At 48.9% G+C, this 22,065-nt stretch overlaps 1 protein-coding gene across 3 annotated transcripts; it reads right to left on the bottom strand.

Annotated features, from left to right (window-relative positions):
- Positions 1-606: 606 nt before the first annotated feature.
- On the bottom strand, positions 607-21,773 carry Tfap2a (transcription factor AP-2 alpha). 3 transcript variants are annotated; one of them, XM_028763249.1, is made up of 7 exons: positions 21,741-21,773; positions 12,003-12,437; positions 8,806-8,857; positions 6,778-7,009; positions 4,954-5,072; positions 2,868-3,009; positions 607-895 (listed from the first exon to the last, which is right to left on the bottom strand). In XM_028763249.1, the coding sequence occupies exons 1-7, from the start codon at positions 21,771-21,773 to the stop codon at positions 607-609; spliced, it is 1,302 nt and encodes a 433-aa protein (XP_028619082.1). The 3 variants fall into 3 exon arrangements, with proteins under 3 accessions (XP_028619082.1, XP_028619081.1, XP_028619083.1); XM_028763248.1 differs by lacking the exon at positions 21,741-21,773 and adding an exon at positions 17,183-17,227; XM_028763250.1 differs by lacking the exon at positions 21,741-21,773 and adding an exon at positions 13,702-13,728.
- Positions 21,774-22,065: the final 292 nt, after the last annotated feature.

Below are 22,065 nucleotides of genomic sequence, written 5' to 3'. Positions count from 1 at the left end.
GTGGATTGTGTCATCAGAGGAAGTTCAGGTGGGTGGTTGTACCTTGCAGAGACAACTTCTACAACTGAAGACAGGACATAGAACTTCTGTATTTGTGTTCAAGTTTATTCACAATACTGATAAAAAATGTCATTATCCTCTTTGCCTTTTTTTTTTAAGTATGGCTACAATCTGAAGTATGCAAGGGAAGGCGATGAGTTAGTCCCATGAAGCTCATATACTTTTTAAATTTTTTTAACGTCCTTTTAAAAAAAAAGTTTTAGTGTTTGTTGTTGATTTAAAAAAAAAAAAAGGTTCACAAACGCGACAGAACTTTTCTTTGCTGGCTTCATGACCTGTTCTGTTCTCTTAGGCTCCACACGAGGGTAAAGGGGGTGTTGGTGCTGATGGGGAAATTGAGGCAAGGCGCCGAGTAGGCAGCGGCTGCCCCACTGGCAGTCGAGAGAGCAATCCGGAGGACTCCGGGGACGAAGGGCGGCGCGGCAGCGCAGAGTAGCAGCAGCAGTAGGAGTGGCTGGTCCCGGAGCTGTCACCTGCCGGGTGGGGGAGGGGCGAGTGGGGACGCCGGCCCGGTGTGGCGGGCAGGAGCGGGGCGGGAGGAGAGCCTCACTTTCTGTGTTTCTCTTCTTTGTCACTGCTTTTGGCGCTGTTGTCCGTGTGGCTGTTGGGGTTGTTGCTGAGGTACATTTTGTCCATGGCCTTGAGGGCCTCGGTGAGATAGTTCTGCAGGGCAGTGACCGCTGCACACACCGCCGGGCTGCCGAAGCCATGGGAGATGAGGTTGAAGTGGGTCAAGCAACTCTGGATGCCAGGCTCCAGGATAGGGTTGGGCCGCGAGTTCCCCAGGGGAGATCGGTCCTGAGCCAGCAGGTCAGTGAACTCTTTGCAGATCTGTCTGCAGCGGAAGAGAGAAAGAAGTGAGGCTCCCATTAGGCCTTAGAGGCAGTGAGAAACCAATGCAGTGAGAAACCATTGCTCCCTGCAGTTAGTTGCCTCTGCCAGCCGTCCCACCTCCGCCCCCTCAGGACCCAAGGCCAGCCACTCAGAATAATAAAGCCTGTCCCTACAAAACCAACTCTCTTCCCTTAAATGAATACCCTTCCTACTTCAAAAAGACCTCCCCTTCTCTCCCCACCCCCAGCCCTCAGACCTGACAAACTTCTGCCTACACCTTTCTCACTCACAGCGGAACACCCTGAACACAGGAAAGCATTTTACAGGCTGAATGAGGGCAAAGAAAAGTTACACCGGAAGTTAAAAACACAAGTCTCCCTCTTGAGTACTCTAAAAATGTCAGACTTGTTCTTCAAAATATTATCAGAGTCTGCTCCCCACACCTCTGAAGGAATCACAATGAGAACTGGTGTAATGGCTGCTTCTCCCATTCACCTTCAAACCAGAGGTTGGAATTTATGCAGAAACGCAAACTTTGCTTTTTAAAAACACCACCAGGGCCGGAGGAGAGAACTCACAGTTGACCACATACATAAGGAACTGCCTTTGGATCCCTAGAATTTATGTAAAAATCCAGCTTGGAGGTCTATGTCTTTAACTCCAGTGGGGGATGAGAGAGACAATGGGATCCCAGTGGTTTGCTGGGCAGCCATTTTAGCCCACATAGTGAGCTCTGGGGTCAGTGAGACAGATTATCTCAAAGAATAATGTGGGGAGCCATTGAGAAAGTAACTTCAGCACACAGAAAGTCTGTCGGATTCTGGAAGCCAGCACTAGCAGAGGTCTTCCTGAGGTGGCTACAGCTCTGTGTGGCTCAGGGGTGAGGAAACCTGCCACTAGTCCAGAAACTGTTCCCACCCAAGGCCTCAGGCTCTTAACACTCTGCTACAGTGCCTTCTAGTGACAGCAGCTTTTGGTAATTGAGGGCTTCTAAACAAGTCTTTTAACTTCCAACAAACATATCAAGACAGTGATTTTCTTTTCATCCTAGAGAAGTCAATTCCGCCCAGGCACCTATGGGAATATAACTTGGGCCACCTTGAAACCCAGTTGATAACCTGCCAGTTAGCTAAAACTTGTAGTATAACTGTAACTCTGTCTTTTAGTCTCTGTCTCTCTCTGTCTCTCTGTCTCTCTCTCTCTCTGTGTGTGTGTGTGTGTGTGTGTGTGTGTGTGTGAGAGAGAGAGAGAGAGAGAGAGAGACAGAGAGACAGAGAGACACAGAGAGAGAGAGAAAGAGAGAGAAGATGATAGAAACGGGGATTAGAGGTAAAAGTGGAGCTGTTTCTGGATGGCACATTTTGTAGGCCTGGGCTTAACCTTTGCCTTTCAGAACATAGTGATAGAGAGAAAACCTAGGCAAGCCTGGTTGGCAGGCCTTTGAGGATTTGATTCTGGTTTTTCTTTTTTTTTTTTTTTTGGTTTGGTTTTTCGAGACAGGGTTTCTCTGTGTAGTCCTGGCTGTCCTGGAACTCACTCTGTAGACCAGGCTAGCCTCGAACTCTCGAACTCAGAAATCCGCCTGCCTCTGCCTCCCAAGTGCTGGGATTAAAGGCGTGCGCCACCACCGCCCGGCAAGATTCTGTTTTTTCTGAAACAACACGAATCCATACTCTTTCGGTGAAACCCCAGGCTGCAAGCCACACACATCCGAATTCATTTAAAAATTAACACAGAAAGAGATAGGCCTGAGGAAGAACACACACTGACAATCCCACTCTGTTTCCTCTTTGATACAGACTGTGCTCGATTGTACGTTGGTGTACAGATTTCAGTATCCACAACAAAGCTGACCAGCAAGAAAGGAAGAGTTTAAAAAAAAAACAAAAAATGAAAAACAAAAAACCCATGCGATAATTTTTGGTCTCTTTTGACAGTGACCAGCCCAGACCCTGCAGAGGTAAATGCCTTACTTTGTAGCCAGGAGCATGTTTTTTCTTGTCACTTGCTCATTGGGATCGGAATGTTGTCGGTTGAGAAATTCTGCTACTGCTTTGGCAGGAAATTCAGTTTCGCACACGTACCCAAAGTCCCTGGCTAGGTGGACGGCTTCTCCTAGCAAGAGGTGGAGGAGGGAAGTGAAGGCCAGAGGACCAGGGAACTGGGATCAAAGTTTCCTCTCCACACCCAACTCCCTTAACTTTCATCAATAAAAGTTGGAAGGAAGAGAAACCACTTGCTTTCTTTCTTTAGACTTTTCTTCTCTATGAGATCTAGAGAACAAACTCATCAGGAAAAGTGCCAAGAGGGCTTACAAGGCCAAGAGGATTTCAAAATGTTAATCTCTCCCGTCACCCCCTACCCATCCCTGACTGATGTTTCTTCACCTTCTGTTTGAAAATGGCTGCCCTGGTCCACCCTCACACCTATCAACACACCCATCAGTGGCGTTTCCTAATCACTCGAGCTTTTCAGCGAGGGAACAACCTTGAGAGTTTACATTTTAACTTGATCACATACAATTATCTGTTCATCCAAGCCGATTAACCAAGAGGATTTGAGGGTCACTCCACTGAGTCTGTCTGTGTTGTTGATTTTCGAATCTTTGGTTTTAATTTCCTGAACCAGTTGGTTTTTACTGCAGGGCTTCCTGCCATTAGCTCCAGCTCCGGAAGAACGCATGCGCCAATTAGAGCATCAAAGCCCTCTCCGCAGAGCTTGTTTCCATAAAATGGAGCGGATCACAAACAATAACAGTTCACTAGAAACTGCCTCCCCTCTGCATCTCTCAACCCCCAGACCCAGACCAACTCCTCACGCTCCACCTTCAGCTCCAACCACCATTTTCCTGGCATATAATTTGGGTAGTCGGATATGAATAGTGGGGTCTTTATATACTACCATTATTTTAACATAATGCTGCTGTATTTGGATTACTGGCCCCTAAACAATAGAATTTTTTTAAGTCACATTATCACCACCTTCAACACCATTTAACACCCAGAAATCAGAATTCCTCCTCAAAAACACTGTTTCAGGTGTTTTCTAGAAACTTTCAAATTCGTAGATTCCATGGCAGTCTCTCTCCCCTCCATATGCACTATGCAAATAAATTATGCCTCTTTAAAATATAAGTGGCTAGTTTTAAATCTGCCTAGGAATAAATCACCATTTTCTTACTTTTCTATTAATGTGAGATATAACAAGGCACAAAAGAGAGCTATGCATCCATCGCAACCCTGGTTCCCAAACCTAAAATGAACTGAACATCAGAAGAAGTTAGGGATGTAGGAAACAGAAATGTGAGTGAGCACATTCTGTTGACAGCTTTTGGATAACTGGCCAGGATGGCTTTTTGTCTTAAGGATTTTAGAAGGCTGTGTGTGCTAAAAGCAGAAAGAAAAAAAACTGGCATTAAAAAGGAAAAAAAAAACTTTTACAATGTGTCTGTTTCTTCCCCCTTCTGTATCAAACAATCCAGATTCTAGAATTGCTCACTTCCCCTCCTGGAGAGAAGACACACAGTGGAAACAAGAGGTAGGAAGTATATGGATGGAAACCGACAACCTACAAGGGCTTTTAAGCCTGAGCTTTCAGGACAGTCTTAAATCAGGATGCAGGTCAGAGATTCCCAAATTAATTCAGGAAGTAATGGTCACGCATTTCTCAAATGCAGATGTCAGAATAACTTAAGTGATTTGCTGCTGAGTTCTTTCAAGGAGACAGGAACTTGGGGAATGCATAGCTCTTAAATTTGTGTGTGCCTTGTTTAGGTCAGATTTGTGCTGAGGGTAGGGTGACTCTGCCGTACAGAGAAAGAAGAACATACAGGCACGAGTCTATGTATATAGACGTTGGCTTTGGATCTTTTGTTTTATTTTGCATTGTTTCTGTTTTTCCTTGGCATCCCAAATTCTGTTCACTTCCAGTTATAGCTACACTCCATGGAAAGGTGAAGTCACACAAAGGACACAAAACACAAACATCTGGCTACTAAATATTATCCACCCCTGCCCCAGGTTGACAGTTCCCTTGTAGTTAGCAAGTAGATCTGCTTACCTTCCACTAGTGATGTGAGGAGGGTGACATTGGCAGCTTTACGCCTCCCTGCTGGCAGATTCAATCCTATTTTGTCCAGTTTTTCTCTTAAAGATCTTCCTCCATTCTTAGACTTCGCTCTGTTTCAGAAATACAGGGAGGCAGGGATGTAGAAAAGATTGACTTTCTCTGTGTCACATCAAAGTCATTCTGAATACTTTTTAAAATGTGTTCTTAAAAACTGAGGGGCATGGTCCCAAGGCAGAGGAAGAGAGAGCAAGAAGGAACTGTACAGAAAGATCACAGGAGATAAAGGCATGTTAAATTGTAAAGCACACACTGTGTTCAGTTCACACACACACACACACACTCTCGAGCGCACGCATGCGTGCATACACACACACATACACACACACACACAGAGTTCTGATTGCTAGAATTGGAGATATTCTTGAAGTCCACTGATAACTGTATTCTCCTTATTGCTACAATCACAGCAAACCCCAGTGGGGTCTTTAAATTGTCTTCACAAGATCTGCTGTTAAGTTGTTCCCAGTAACCAAAGTTATCATCACGCTCACATTTCATGTCCTGGCTGTGGTCCCAACGGGAAATGCACCTCGCCAACTGTTTACGTGCCATGTCAGGAGCATAACTGGAAATGTCAAAAGGACGATGGCCAATACCAGCCTTCAAACATTTCCCTGATTTCAGAGACAGTGGAGGCACTTCTAAATAGATTCCCGTAATCAGAAAGTGGGTAAGATAAATTGTTTAAATAAAACAGCAAATTAATTAATTTCAGATTTTATTCCCTACTCAAGTAGGTCTTTAATTGTGTGGATTAGATTATGCTCCCATAGGTAAGCAGTCTCCAATATTAGGGATGGGGGAAGGGGGGAGGAAGCAGAGGGCAGAGAAAGATCTGTGGCAGTTAACAATGACTAAGGAGAGTCGCTGGTATTAACTCTACAAAACCCTCTTAAAGTATGTAGGTGGGCTGTACCCACCAAGGCCCAACTGAGAGCTATTAAGATACAGGAATAAAGTTCTTTTGTAGAGAGGAGAGTAAGAGGCATACTACTTGGCCAAATTTAACACCAGGCCTACAATTCACACCATTGGATAGAACCCTAAGAACCCAACTGGCTCGAGACTTTTCTCTCTTTAAACTACCTTCCTGGCCCTTGTGAAGAAAGGACTCACTCACTTCAGAGAGGTGAGATTCCTGTGTTAACGGATGAAATCCCTGAGCGACTACATATAATGAACGGAAACTGGAAATGTACCCTATACATTGCCTGTCACACATCACAGCAAATAAGAACGTCAAAAGTTAGAGCCTCTGGTACTGAGACTGGGGTAGGGGTAGGGGTGCTTTCTGGCAGGAGGTACCAGCAACCAGGGATGAGGAGGCTTGCAACAAGCAGAAGTCACTCAATTCCTTTACTTGAAAACCTGTCTGTTAAATCTCCACTCAAGAGCACCAGGTTCCCATCAGAGACCCTACAGTGTGGTAAGGCAAAGCAAGGAGCCCAGAAGCTTTTCTGAGCTTGTAACCTGTGCACAACCAGGGAAAAGGCAGCAGTACGGCGCCCCACGGCTGCCAAGTCTGGGACTGAGCCCCAGATGGAAAAAACTGCGCCTGCGTGCTGAAGAAAGCGGAGTCCCCGAGTGCGCAAGCGCGTCGCCTCACCCCGCCTTCGGCCACACCCACAAAACGCCACTCTCTTCTCCCCGCCCCTTTCCCTGTCTGCGTGCAGGACCACTACGGTCCCGGCGCAGGCGCACTGAAGCCGCGGGGCGGGGCCGGGCGGGGCCGGGCGGGGCCGGGCCGAGCCTCACCTCCGCAGTACTCCGCCCAGGAGCGACGCGTTGAGACACTCGGGCGGTGAGAGGCGCCGCTGTACTTCCGCTACCGTGACCTTGTACTTCGAGGTGGAGCTGAGGAGCGACAGGCGACCCGGAACTGAACAGAAGACTTCGTTGGGGTTCACCACGCCACCGAAGAGGTTGTCCTTGTTGATAGGGATGGCGGAGACGGCGTTGCTGTTCGACTTGGACAGGGACACAGGGCCTGCGAAGACAGATGCGGGCGGTTATGGGGGGCGGACCGACCGAGAGCTGCTCAGCTCAGGAATCCCGAGGCGAGGCGGGTTCCTGCCCTCTTGCTGCAAGCTCTCTAGAGATGGCTGATGCTGTCGCGACCCCATGGGCTCTCAGAGGTCTCCGGGAATGATGCAAGAGCTCGGGTTTAGGGAGACAACGAATGGGTTCTATGTGCAAACCCGAGACAGGGTTGATGTAGTTGGGGTTTTGCGGGCGAAAGGATCAGTGCCGGGAAAAAAATTGCTGTTAAAACCAGCAGACAGTTTCGATGGCTGCAGCAGCCAGTAAATGAACATTTCCGTCAGCTAGCAAGTGGTGGATTCTGTTGTCACACACTACACGTCCGTCCTTTCATCAATAGACCCTTATGTTCCATTTGAAAGACACTCAGGCTTTGGAGATCATTCCAAGCCCATGAACGAGACTCAAGAATAGGCCTACAGTTGAACATTAGGAATGCATCCTTTTGTTGAGCAAATACTAAATGAACTCTGCCTGTCTAAGCCCCTTCAAAGGGGTGGGGGTTAGGCTATATAACCAGTTAAAACCATAAGCTCTTCATTGTTGGATGTACCATTGTTAAAAAACAAATTCAAGACCAGCAAAACGAGGGGTTCATTTCTTAACACCAATGTAATTCAGATGCATTCACAACCGTTTAAGTTCATTGCGTGTGTATCTTAAAATTCCACACGAAGACATATAATAATATGCAGTCTCAGCGCTTCTCATTTTTTTAAAGTGGGGATATTCTAGTTGTATGGGGAGGTGAGGGGCTCTAGGTTTTGGATAGATCACTTGTGACACTAATAGCTCTGGGGAGGCTAATAGAGACAATAGGAGTTAAACGAACTCGAGAGAGATTACTAATAAAAGAGCCAATTATCATGTCGACTTGCAAAGAGTACCTCTTAAGATTTATCCCTTACACATCTAATTTGACATGACAAAGATTTTCACAGATGCAAAAATGAAACTTTAAACTAGCTAACAATATACTGATTAGGGTTAGAAATGAGAACAGTTTAATATAGCATCATCCTCTGGTGGTGCCCAGAATCCTGAACTGACTGTCACCATAACAACAAAAGTACTGCCACTGCATTTAATACAAGAAACTTTATTTCTACCCACTAAGAACAGTGCAGATGATAAACCTATGCAAATTATGTAACATCTTTCTATTTCTTTTCTATATACATAGGTCAATAGCAGCATCTTCAAGATGCTAATTTTAACCAAAAGCTAAATTTTTGCTAACCTAATTCAAGTTTGAAAGCCTTGAAACTCAATCAAGAGACTAGAAACTAAATCAGAGATGTTGAAAGTTGTCTTTCCTTTATAGAGTGCGGGGGGGGGGTTCAACCTGATTTTTATTAATATTAAATTATTTGTATTACTTCAGCTTGATACACTTTTTAACCCTCATGGCCTTTAACTGCACACAATTAATTAACTATGAGACTATTTCCAAACCGAAATGCCACTTCCAAATCAGGTCAACTATTGCACATTTCACTTTGTGCAAATATCATTAAACTACATTCAGTGCTGAAATCCCGATCAGAACAAAGCTAGCCTGTTGCCATTACCAAGATCCTGAAAGCTGGTTGTTTAAGCACGGTTCTTCTATGCCTATCTATTTGCTAATTCTGAGCCTTTAGGAAATCCTATTTGAAAAAAAATAAATACAGTCCTGTAAGTTCTTTTAAATAGCACTCTGCCTGTAAGGACATGCTTGGAATGCAGAAGGAAATGGCTTACCTTTCTTAATTACAGTTTGATCTGGGATGTTAATACCCGGGTCTTCTACATGCTGCAACAAAAGGATACACATGAATGTAAGTGTATAATCAAAACAAAAGGAAATGAATATTCGCTGCAAGGTGGGGGAGGGGAAGTGGAGGAGGGGAGTGCTCCCTCCCGCCTCCCCCATGACATTTATATATAAACATCTTATCTTGGCTTACTGAATTTGGAGCTTTAAAACTCAAGAGGTTTCACTGTACGCCCACAGCCCATTTCTCCTCCCCCAACAGATAATCCACGTTGAAGAGGACAGGATGGAGAATAAAACTTTCTTTGAAAATCAAATGAAGTTTTGGAGTTCCTAACCTTCTTTCACAGTCATTTCGACCTTTAGAAATGCACCTAGCTTTAGTGTGGCACCTTTCAGCAGCTTGAGACCTCAGGGGTCCCAGTGTAGAGGCCAAAGACAAGGAGACACAATAGAAAGGACAGGGGCGGGAGAACAGCTGACTGTTGGAGATCCTGTAGGTAATGCGACAAAGCACACACACACACACACATGCACGCACACACACACACACGCGCGCGCGCGCGCGCACACACACACACCTCCATTTAAGGGAAGCTAGAAATAATTTTAAAAAGAAGGACTCCTGCCTGCAGTAGATATGGCAGGAATGTGGAAATATCAGGAACAAAAACCCTTTGAGGCTGCTCTCCTGTTGTCCAGCAGCAGTGTGGGGTCTCCACCACCACCACCCGTATCACCGTGTCTGTCTGTCTGTCTGTCTGTCTGTCTGTCTGTCTCTCTCTCTCTCTCTCTGATGGATAGGTATACATCTATGCTAGAATCAAAACGTGATTAGAAAGTAAAATGAAATCATGTTTTCTAACGCAGAAACTGACAGGCAATATAATGTCTGGCTGTGTTTACAAATTAGCACCGGGGCTGCTGAGATAGAGGATTTCGCAATCGTTCCCAAGCACAGGCATTGCCATTTAAAAAACTATTACTTCCTTCTCTAGTCTTTGTCCAACAATAATACTGATTCGAACATTTTCCATTCTGTCTTGGATTTATGCTCCTGTTAATTGTGCCTGATCGCAATGATTCCGGGTGGATGGTACTAAGTTGCTTTATTACAGGTTTTATTATACTCAATGCTCTCATTTGTAACTTGCCTAAAGTGCTTCTGGATTTAAGTATAATTAAATTGAGAAATGTTCAGAAATGACTACTGCTGCAGTTCTTGTGTTTTAACTATATGGGGAAATATGATCCCTTTACGCATGCACCCTAAACCCATAAAGTAAATGTAGTGTGGCATAATACTTTTATTTCTGTTATTTCTAGCTAGACCTTGTCCATACAGGGAAGACTGTTAAGTTTAAAACCCCACTGAGATATTAATGATTAAATAATTTTCACCAACGACTTGATTTTCTTAAATATTTAGCAGTCATTCTTATTAAAAGTTAACTGTGGCAGCACTGAGAAAATTGAAAACAACCCTTTTCCCGACCCAAATTCCTTTGAAAGATTTTTTTTCCCCTTGAAAGGTGGGGGAGGGCGAGAAGAGCACTGGGTTTCCTGCTTTCATGTGATCATTTGGTTAATTTCTCCTTCTGACCAATTTCACCACAAAGAGTTACCACACAGGTATCAAGAATTTCCACCAGCCACGGGACATTTTTCTTTTTAAACAAAAGAAGACCTATGTCCAATGCAGGGTAGCTCCAAAGCTTAAGACATTATGTTGCTACATGAGTGTTTTCAAAGAACAGGCAAAGAAAATTCAGAGACTCTCTAACTAAAATCACCATAACTTCTAGTTCTATTCAAAATCACTTCATATATATATATATATATATATATCCTCAAATTCACTAAAGACCATTTTCTAAAAGCATGTAAATATGTAAATATGAACACACACACACACACACACACACACAGAGCTTACTAAGCCTTGAATTGGACCAAGCGCCTGCTTTCTGTGTTCCTTGCAAGGCTGTTAAGCATAACCAACAAATTTCACTGATTAACTGGGCTAAATGAGAGAGGTAATAAATTTTCTATTTTCCTGTAGAACTTCAAGAATGTTTTAAATCCGCCAGGCAATCAGGTAAGTTCATGTGGCCCGTTTCCCTTACAATCTAATTCAGTAATCATTAAACTGTCAACAGACATACCACTGCTATATTTGATGTAGTAATTTGAAATAGCATTTTAGCAAAAATCACATCCAGATACATTTCCTTTCCAAAGAAAAGCACCTTTAACAGAAGCCATATATATATATATATATATATATATATATATATATATATATATATATTCCATTTCAGAAAGATTGTAAGAAAGCCATAAATTTATAGAGTCGAGGCTAAGAATTGATGGATTGATGGTTGCAATTTAATTTTTTTTAAAAAGTATTTTCAAATTATCAATAGCCTGGGTTACATTCTAAGTAGTCCATGTTCTAAGGTCCTGCTGATTTAGAAATCATTTTAAACTGCATTTATTGATAACTGAATTAGAACTCAACACAGCACCCAATAGTCACCAAACATTTAATTGAATATGCAGTGTAGCAGATTCTGATAGGCTTTGGGAACCTAGCTAATGATTTATGAGGTCACCACTTAGCACCCCCAGGAAGAGAAGAAAGCTGCATTTTAATGTCCCTGTGCTTGGATTTGCTACTTATGTCCCTTTGATCAGGATAGGGTAGGCATAACTTCTAGGTTTTACTAATGCTTATAAAAGGCGGTTCAAGAACCTTTCCCTACGTCTCCCATACTTGCTTTTACTTTTGTGAGCATATTGGAGGAGCTCTCTGGGTTTAAATTTAACATCTTTCCGAGAACAGCGAGAAATTCCCCACGACACTTTCAGCAGTGGAATTAGATTCTCCCTCGATCCACACAGTTTACCGCCTCGGAGAGAAGCTACCTGAAGGGTGACAATCGCCTGATTTATTTGTGTCGGTTGGAAGTGGTGACCCAGGCATTGTTGAGCGAGCTCCAGAATGCATTGTTCTCAATTACTTTTTAATTTCAAAATTCGATTGTTTAAGCGAGTCTCACCCTCACCCCCAACTATTATTGAGGAAAACCAAGGCCCTGAGGGCCTGGGCTCTACGAAAGCTTCCCAGAGGGCAGGTGAGCCTAGGGCTGCGTTCCCTCCCGCGGCCTGCACCGCCTCTTACCGGGACGTCCTCGATGGCGTGAGGTAAGGAGTGGATCGGGAGGTCCCCGAGCCCAGAGCCGAGCCCGTGCGGGCCGTGCAAGAGGTCCTCGTGCCGCCGATAGTCCCTGCGAGGGTCCAGGCCCGACAGTTGGTGGGGTAGCCCCCGGTGTGTGTGTAAGAGCCCAGACTCCTGGCTCTGCCTCTGGCCGGGCCAGCCCGGGTGCTGCGGCTGCGGCTGGGCGTGCAGGGGATTCAGGCTGTAGGGGTCGTTGACGTGGGAGTAAGGATCTTGCGACTGAGGGTAGATAGGCTGGTAGGGCGGGGGGAAGTAGGGAGGCTGGAAGTCGGCATTAGGGGTGTGGGACAGCGGCGGGGCGCTGGTGTAGGGAGATTGACCTACAGTGCCCAGCTGGGGCAACCGTGCCGTCCCGTTGCTGGTGCCGTCGTGACGGTCCTGGAAGAAAGCAAGACGGAAAGGGAAAGAAGAAATGAGGCGCAGGGTTTCAGCTACCCTACTAAATCCATTCCACAAGCCAACTGTGGGCAGGCGGCCGAAGTAGGGGGTATCAACTCTACATTGATCATATTGGAAAACACCCAAGAAGTGAAGCAGGCCTTCCCAAAAAACAAAACAAACAAACAAACCAAAAAAAGGCAAAGAAATCAGAATATGTAAATATACTGGCACAGCAGAGTCTCCCAGACATTCCTCTCAAAGGAGGGAAGGAGACATAAAAGAGTGTGTCCTGTAGTACTACCCTTAACGGCCGCAGTACCAAACCTCCCTTAAGCAAAATTCAGATAGCCACTAAATATTAAACAGGAGAAGCGGCCTTTGCTTTTCCCGGATTTGAACCTGTCTGCCATGGCATTATTGTTTACTCTTCCATTAATCTTAAGCGGGAAAAATCATAAACCCTCAAAGACTATTACCATTTCATGACTATTTAAACAGAAACATGTTTCACACAGAGGCCGTAAGAAGGCACACGTTTAAATGACCAGCTTAAAGGTTTTAACGGCATGGTTTGGGGGGGGGGGTCTGTCTTTTCCGCTTCCTCTGTTAGAAGCCTTTTTACACGACAGCGTCGTTTTATAATATGAATGGGGAGTGAAAGACGCCAAGCCTGGGTTTAAAAATAGAAAGATTCTGTCTTACGGGGTTCTTTTTAAAAGAAAGAGGTGCACCCCGGGGCGGAGGCCCCCTCCCCTTCCACCCCGTCCCCAAAGGGGAAAAAAAAAACCCTGGCTTTAGGTTTCTCAATTGCAATCCGCTTGCAAAGCAAGCCAAGAGTGGGTTCCAGAGAGCGGGAACCTTCCGAGGTTTAGCAACCAGGCCCCAGGCTAGGGGACACACCGGGGTGCGCCTTTCACCCCCCACAGACGGATTAAACATCAGATGTGGAGAGTGTCTCTGGAGCAAGTAAAGACGCAAAGAAATAAAGACGAACCCGGCGAGAAACTGGCCCAGGGAAAGAGCTGCGGGGTAGGTCTGCGTGCGCGGAGAGGTCCAGCAGGGACAGGGCAGTGGCGACGCGTTGGATTTGGGGATGGAAAGGAGCCAGAGAAAAGAGGAAAGGGGGATAGGAATGCAAACGGAAGGCGAGGTCCACAAGGAACCCTAGCCAAGCAGCTCAGGATCTCGGGCAGTTTCTCGGCTGCGGGTTCCTGGAACAGAATTCCTAAGGAAACAGGGCTGGGGGTGGGGTGGGACTCACCATAGCTGAAAAACTGTGAACTAACATCTGCGAAGAGTCTGGGGTAACCAGTCAGGGTGAGGAAAAAAAAGCCAACAACAATAACAAAAGCAACAAAACCCACCACGCCTCGAGCACCCGGCTGCCCCGCGGCCCGAAAGAGCCACACACAAAAGGCGCCGAGAGCCCCGCGCCACCCAGGACTCCAGTCACCGCGCGGACGCTCCCGCGAGCGCCGGAGCCCCGCTCGGATCCATCCGAACTTGTACCACCGAGTCGCGCGGCGCCTTCAGCTGGTCGAACCCACGATCTCTATCCTCCCGGGATCAGTTAGGATTCAGAGCTCTTTAAAAAAAAAAAAAAAGGCAAAAAACCACCACCAAAAAAACCAAAAACAAAAACCAAACAAAAAATACAAAAAAAAAAAACCGAAAAAAGTGTATGTGTGTGTATGTGTGCGCGCGCGCGCGTGTTCCTTAATCCGTGTCTCCCCCTCTTTCCTTAGCGGCGGCTTCACTTCAGCTTCTAATAACCGCGCTGGGCAGCGTTCCTGGAGCCTCCTAATAGCAGATATTCATGACTATTAATATTACACGAATACTTAATAAGGGAAGAATGCCTGGAAATCGAGCGTGAAGCGGAGAGGCAACTCGCGCCGGAGCCGGCTCTCAATGCAGTCATTGACGGGAGTCTCAGTGTAGCAAATCGGAGGTGGGGAGAGGGAGCGCGAGAGACAAAAAGCGAGCGACGGAGGGAGCGGGCGAGCGTGCGGGGGGCCGCGGCGCGGCGTCTGGCGAATCACAGCAAAGGGGCAACATTTTAAAAGGTTGCAGGGGCCTGCAAAAGTGAAAGAGAAAGAAGGCGAGAGAGGGAGGCCGAGGGGCCAGAGCGCTGAGAGGGAGGATGTGTCTGCGTGCGTGTGCGAGAAAGAAAAGTGTGGGCGACGAGAGGAGAGAGGAGTGGAGAGAGGGAGGGAGGAAGGTGGGAGCGCCGGGGAGGAGGAAGGGAGGGCAGGAGGGAGGGAGGAGGAGGGGGAGGAGGGGGCCGAGCCGGAGCTGCGGAGGGGGAGCCCGCGGCGGGGTGGGGGGGGAGGGGAGAGGAAGCGAGGGAGGACAATCGGACCTAAAAGACTAGGGCAGACCTCGGGATGGAGCGGGGGTCGCGCGCCGCGGGCTGGAGCTCCCGGGACCCGCTGGCGGCTGCCCACCGAGTTCTGCGCCTGGGAGGTGCTTCCCGCCGCTCTCCGGCCGCGGGATTCTCTGCTGCGCAGCGGGGCCTGGGACTCGGGACTCGGCTGGCCGCTGCCTCGCTGCTCCTCCATGGCCCGGCGTCCCGCCTGGGAGCAACCCGCCCGCTTCGCTAACCCTTGTCCTCCGCCTGGTCGCGAGCCGCCTTCCCTAGGACCTCGGAGCCTTGCGCTCGTCGGCTGCTCCGATCTCCGTTGGTCCCCGGACCCGGTTCCGGGAGCCGGAGCCGGGACGCGGCCCCGGGCGCACACAGAAGCGAAGCGGCCCAGCCTGGGCGCCTCTGGCAAGGGCTCCTGGCTCCCAAGACAAACCCGTCGGACTGGCTGGGCCACTCCCGCCGACACCCCCTAGATGACAGGACTAGCTCTCCCTGCGCGTCGCCACTGCTAGTCTGCCCTCCTGGTTGTCAGAACAAGCGGCACCTCGCCTCTTGCGTGTCCCAGCAGAGCCTCAGCCAAATCAGACAACTCCAACCCCGCTCGGAAACCCGAAATCCCTGCTCCAGCACAAGCTATCCCGCCGCTACCAAAGTTGTTGAAATTGCTCAGACTTTTTTTTTTCTTCTCTGCCACCCAAGTCTCATCTCACCCCTCTCCCACCCCTCTCGCATGCACCTCCAGAGTCCCTCTGGGGGTTCAAGTTCATCTCGTGCCCTACCCTCAAGATCCTTTGGTGTGTAGAACCACACGAAGGCTCGTAACACTTCCACTCAGGGTGCTTGTACCCTGAACTGATTTCTGGGTTCCAAGAAAGTGAAAAAAGCATCAGCTTGCGAAGGGAGCCCAGACCCGTACGGGGGGCGGGGGGGGGGAACTGCTCTTAAAAAGTCACAGTAGAACCTAGGCCTGCCGGCAAAAGTCACCCTTAGCCTAGAAAACAAAGCTGTCTGGTCTTACGTGGGGCTCCTGTGCCCCTTCTGGCACTACACAGGAGCCCCCAGAGAAGCACGGATATTGGTGGGCTGGATATTGTCACCTGGTGTCCCATCCGCCAGGTTAGGAGTGTGGAGAGGGGTAAAGGGAGAGCCGGAGAGGAGAAAGACGATAAAATGGCATTTTAAAAGCAAAGGGGGAGGGAGCGGGTGACACTTCTTCACATAAAACCCAGTTTTCGAGTGAATACCGAGTTTTTGCATCTGTGCCCGGGAGCAGACGTTTCAGCCGGAATCTCCAGCTCCAAATGCCAAAAAGAAAAAGAAATAAAGCAAAAGAAGAACAGCGAAAGTCAAGGCTACTACAGATTTGGATAACTACGGGCTTCCCACCCCTCCGTCACCCCACGCACCCATCAGCTCCTTTCAATGGGATTTGTTTAAAAAAAAAAAAGCCAAGACTGGGGCCATCCCCCCCCCCCCCGCACAAGCCGCTGGTTCTTTTTCCATGCCTTCCTGGCTGTCCCAAAAGTTATGCTCTGAGGCCCTGGGTTTTAAAATGGGTTCCCAAGGGAGAGCCCGCTGTGATCCCAGAGGACTATCGGCAACTGGAAACGATCGACAGTCGCCCCAGGATTTTCAGGGACCCCGTCGCTAAGCACCGGCAGGTAGAAGGGGGACCTTCCCCCGCCCCCGACTCCCAGAGGCCGGTAACGCACCCGCATCCAACCACCACCATGGGGTGTGTCCACCCCAAAGCTTCGCGGGAGAAACTGCTTAGAACTTCAAGGACTATAGACGCTAAAGAGTGACACCAAGGGCTGACGTGAGGGCTCCCAAGCCGAACCCGCTTTACAAGACAGGGCGAAGTGTGTGGGCCCTTCTCCAAATGCAGGAAGGGAAGGGCTTTAGGAAGAAAGAAAAGAATGAATGAAAAACAGGGGGTATTAACGTCAGAGAGGGGGTGAAACGGGGAACATTTCTTTCTTCCTGCTACTGTAGGCACCCCTAGGATCTTGCTCAAAACACACCAGAGTGCACAGGCACGTGTCAAGTTGCCAGTTTTTTTTTTAACCCAAGCTCCTCTCTTCCATGCTCAAGCAGAACCAAAAGTAAGCAGAAAAAAGGGAGGGGGGAGGAAAAGTGGGACACGAGCTTCGAACGACAAAAGTGAAAGAAGCGAGATCCATGACCACCATCTCCAGCTTCTCTCCGGTGCTATTCCGGCGAATTCCAGGCGTGGGAGCTGCGCCGGTGTAAGTTTGTCCCACCCGCATTTGGCAGCTAGCTGCGTGGAGAGGAGGAGGAAGAGGAGGAGGAGGAGAGGGAGGGTCGATCTCCAAGCCTGTGGCCGCTAGGATGACTGAGCCGGCGCCGCGCTTACCTCGCAGTCTTCGTACTTGATATTATCCGTCAGTTTCCAAAGCATTTTCATGGATCGGCGTGATCGGATTTGCCCCTCTGCGCCTCGCACCCCAGCGGAGCTTACTCTCTGGGTTAGCGCAAAGTGCGGGCTGCGGGCGGTGAGCAAAAGAGGAGGAGGAGGAGGGGGAGGTGGAGAGGAGGGCGAGGAGGAGGAGAAGGGTAGGAGGAGGGAGGAGGAGTAGGTGGGGGAGAGGGAGGAGGAGGAGGAGGAGGAGGAGGAGGAGGAGGAGGAGGAGGAGGCGGCAAAGGAGGAGGGCCAGGAGAAGAAGGGCGAGGAGGGAGGAGAGAAGGGTTAGAGAGCTCCCGTGTGCGCTCGGAGATCTCCCTCTAATGGTAGAAACTTTTTCCTTTTCCTGCTCCTCACCAACAGCCTAATCGCCTCATTAGCATATCAACAATAGTCCAATTGCTCGCCAGTACCACAATCTGCCGCCGGCCGCTCCGACCCAGGTATAAAGGCCTCCTCTAGCCGCGAACTTGCTCCTAGAGCACACAAGCCTGCACGCCAGCCTGCTAGCCCAATTCTGCCTAGAGCTCCAGCACCCTCCCTGTTCCGGCGGCCCCTATCCCCAATTTCATCCCTTTTCCCCTTCGCCTGTCTTCGGGTCCTGCTAGCCAAAGATGCTTAGTATTAAAGCTCCGTACTACGCAGGGTACCATTGGCGGCGCCTGGGGACCAACTTTTAGTACCCCACTTCCCACCCCTACTTCAACCGCCACTATCTGTCTTTCGTCCCCGTCCGATTTTATTAGAAATCATTATCCCTTTCGCAAGGAACCGTAACCACCAAACCAGGACCAGCAAAAGTCACTCCAGGATTTTTTTGCCAAACTGGAGATCGCCTCCGCTCTCGGCTGTTACCCCCTCGGGCTGCAGCGCCCTGGGAGTTTTATTAGCTTTGCGCTCCCCACTCCCCCCAGGTTGGAGATTCTGCCAACCGGCTCCAGTGGCTCGGTTGGGGTTTGCGATCTCTTAATTGCTACGTGTAAAATAAAAGTTGTACCCTGAAGAGATTACTCGACAGATCCAGGGGTTAAATGATTTTCCTCTGGTTTGTAAGAAGCTGAAGCGGACTGACTACTATTCATCCCGGCGTTTGGACGGTAAGGTTTCCCAGGTGCAACGTGGACAACAACACAGAATTCGGTAGGGGATGCGCAGCCCCCTTCTGGAGTGAGCCAAAACGCAGACCCGTGAGCTCCTGCGACTCTCCATGCGGTGTCGTACATGCATCAAAATAAAATATTGGGAACCAACTCTTCCTGTGCTAATCGACTCCAATTTTCCCAAGATTCTCCTTTTTAATTAAAGAAGGACGCGATCCTTCATGATTTGATGTTTCTGACGCCGGCGTTTTGGCGCCGCAATGACCGGCTGGTGAAGAACCTGGAGGCGGGAGACACCCCTTCCCCAAGTTGACCACTCCTGGCTTTTCCAGCTCCACCCAGGAGCTCATTCATTCCACTGGGACCCTTCCTCCCTTTCAGCAATTATTTTAAAGTAAGAAAAAAATTAAAGATTTTAATGTGACACTTTGATATAGAGGAATTTCTCTGGCTGAGTTTTCCCATTAGCACTTTAAAAAATATTTTTATCTGTCTTTCTCCTGCTAATTGTGGCAAACTGCTTAACGACAGCAGATCTCCTCAGAGACCCCTGGTTCATCTGATTCTTTTTTCTTTGGTTTTTCTTCCTTCCTTCTTTTCTTTTCTTTGATTCATTCTTTTTTCAAAAATCTCGAGGCCTCTCTGATTTCTATAGTGAATCAATCCCTCATGGGGAAGAAGACATCAGCAAATCCAAGTGTTCGCTAACAGGTGGAAGAAAAGAGGAGAAGCCCAATCTCCACTTAAAACTGAAGAGGTGCAATTCTTCCTCAAGACCCTGCCTAACTAAGCTAGAGTCTCTTCCCAGAAAAGCCAGAGACAAGGCCAGAGCTGACAAGGGAATTCAAAGTTCCGCGGCCCTGGGTACCCCCTAGAGATGCCTTTCCACATTTAAGTAGCCCTTTGGCTGATAGACGTAGAAGCTTGGCACCCCACTCTGCCCAGAAAAAAAAAAAAAAAAAAGGTCAATTTCTAAGCAAGGCTCAGCAAGGTTTTCCCCCAAGCTCAACTGAGCTGTAAAATGGCTTAAAACCTGGAGCTCAGCTTCTGGGAGGGGCCAGCACCTCCACTTTTCCCAGAGGCAGCCACAGCCCGGTGCCCTATGACCTGTAGGCCCGCTCCAAGGCCTGCAAGTAGGGGTTTTTACATCCTGCGGGCTCGCCAGGGTGCTTGCGGGAACTCTTAAGTTTCGCTTTCTTTTGCTTCAGTTTTGACCTGGGGAAAGGCGCTTAAGGGGTTATTTGCTCTCTAACTCGACACCCCCCCTCCCCTGTCCCTGCAGCTCAGTGCCCGGCGGATCTCTGGCTCCAAATCAGCTAAAGGCTACTAAACAGTTGTTGTACTCCAGCCGAGGGCACCATTGACGTGTAGATTGGGCCTGTCAGCTCAGGGCGGCCGCAGCAGCCGCCCCGCAGTGTGGGCGCTGATGAAAGGTTGGAGAGAGCGGTCGGGTAGCCCCTGAGCCTGGGAAGCTCACGCTTGCAGGAGCTCCATTACAACTCAGTCAGTTCTGCAGCTGGCAGGGGCCATGGTTCCCTTGGAAAGCAGCCTAGAGTTAGAGCCGAGGATGTAGGCCTGACCTGGGGGAATGAACTATACCGAGGCAGGGACATCGGAGAAACAAAGAAACACGGGTCTGAATGATCTTCTGTTCTCTCACTGTCAACATCCACCGAGATGGGAAATGCTCAAGTGGGCAAGCCTGGTAGATCTGTTCCCATAGGCCTCAAAACTACTGGCCCTCAGACCCAGACTCAGGGCTACAGCCACTTGCCAAACTCTAGGCTCTCCGCAGTAGGCCCTGGGCTCCACCATGTCTCTTTTCTTTAGTAACCTCTGGCTTTCAAAACCTAGCCTGACTCCCTGGGAGGCCTGGTCCCAAACACAGCCCACTCTGGGCAGTGGTGCATCTTCTTACCTCTTGCAGATTTCTTCAGAATTTGGCTATAACTGCCCCCCAAGCTTCAGCACCCAGAGAGTTAGGCGCACACGGTATGGGGAGAGAAGGGAGTGGGCTCTAGGGTTTGTGTTTGGTGTGAAACTCATCCTTAAGCAAAGTTAGTCTAGGTTTGCAGAAGGAATATTATTTAATAGGTTTAACTAGAGAGGGGGTAGTGTAAAAGTATTCACTCAACTAATAAAAGTAATACATATAAGGGGGAAACAAACAGCCAAATGCCATCCTTTCTCCAACTCCAGACAACTTAATGAAGACGACACCTCTCAGAACTTTAGGGCTGAGCTCTCAAGCAAAAGATTATAAAAAGAGGCTCAACTCCAGGGCCTTGCCCTGGAAGGAGCAAAGCTTCCAGCAATGTTTTTTTTTGGGGGGGGGTTGTTTTTTGTTTTTTAATTTGGGAAGGTCAAAGCCCTTGGTCCAAATCGCCCCTTAGGCTTGTGATTTACAGAACGTCGCTCTAACCAGGCCTCAGTTGGCTGGGGCAAAAAACAGGGCCCCGCGGTTCCAATTATGAAATTCTCTGGGATTGGCGGCATGCTACTTCAACTTAGCTAGGGCCGCCCTTGTTTCCCTGTCAGGAAAATGTGGAAGCACGTTCCCAGGGCGGTGTGGGGGTCTGTGGCTCGGGAAAGGGCCAGACCCTGCGCCTACTCTGCCTACTCTGCTTTGAAGAGTCCTCGGCCTAGCAAAGTTACCTTTGGCAGGTTCTAGAGCCAAAAATTCGCTGTCTTTACTCACCACCACAATTCTGTAGGCCAACAACCGAAAACCCACCTTAGGAAGCCGAGTGAGAGAACAGCTAAACTTTAGGCAAACTTAAAAAGTGACTTTCCAAAAAAGAAAGGAAGAAAGGGAGGGAGGGAGGGAGGGAGGGAGGGAGAGAGGGAGAGAGAGAGAGAGAGAGAGAGAGAGAGAGAGAGAGAGAGAGAGAGAGAGAGGAAGAAAAGAGTATGCTCCCGGCTATGTCTAGCCATCAGGTCTTTTTATTTCACCCTCCAAGGTCCCCGAAATGCAGAATACCAACCGGCCAGGTGCACCAGGTCTAGGGGTGAAGCTGAAGGCACGGCTATGGGGAACCCACACATCCAGCCCGGCGTCCCTCCCCACTTCTTAATTAGTCATCCACCCAGGTTTCTGTTGGGATGGGGGTGGGAAAATGGCTGGAGATCAAACCACGAGTGACCCCAGGGGCCACCTGTGGAACCTGAGCCGGACTTTTCCCAGATACTGGCCCCGAGGGCCGCGCGCTTGGCCCCCAGCTCCGAGGCTGTTGCCTGCGCTGGTTTGTCCAGTCTTCCCTCGCCTTGGAGCACTTTTGGGCGCTGCCTGGCGTGCCTCACCTAGGACTCCCCTGCCCTGGGCCACGGCACTTCTCCGCCTCCCCACTCCCGGCCCCCTCCTCCGCTCCACCCCCGCCCACCTCAGCCCCAGCCAAGGCAAACCCCCGTACCTGCCAGTCCCCCATTTTGGCAAGTATGGACATCGCGGCTCGGCGCTCCTGGCGACAGGTCCCCGCCGGGCATGGGCTGGAGGGCTCGGCCGTGCCCGCTCCCTGGAATCGCTTAGATAAATCCCTTTTTTTTTTTTTTTTACCTGCTCACCAACATCTCACCTGGTCATAAAGAACTAGGTTGCTACCTGCCGACGCATGCGCGTTGGCCTAAGGAATTCACTCCGCCAGCTCCAGTCCCAGCACCTCTCTGAGCTGACCTGGGAAGTGATGGATTTATAGCCACAGCAATCTCACCATCAGCTCCAGCTTTTCCCAACAGCCC

Source organism: Grammomys surdaster, unplaced genomic scaffold, assembly GCF_004785775.1.
Source record: "Grammomys surdaster isolate TR1022 unplaced genomic scaffold, NIH_TR_1.0 137, whole genome shotgun sequence".
In the NCBI taxonomy this organism is placed as follows: Eukaryota; Metazoa; Chordata; class Mammalia; order Rodentia; family Muridae; genus Grammomys; species Grammomys surdaster.
The sequence above is the reverse complement of the archived record's forward strand: the minus strand, read 5'-3'. Positions and strand labels throughout refer to the sequence as shown.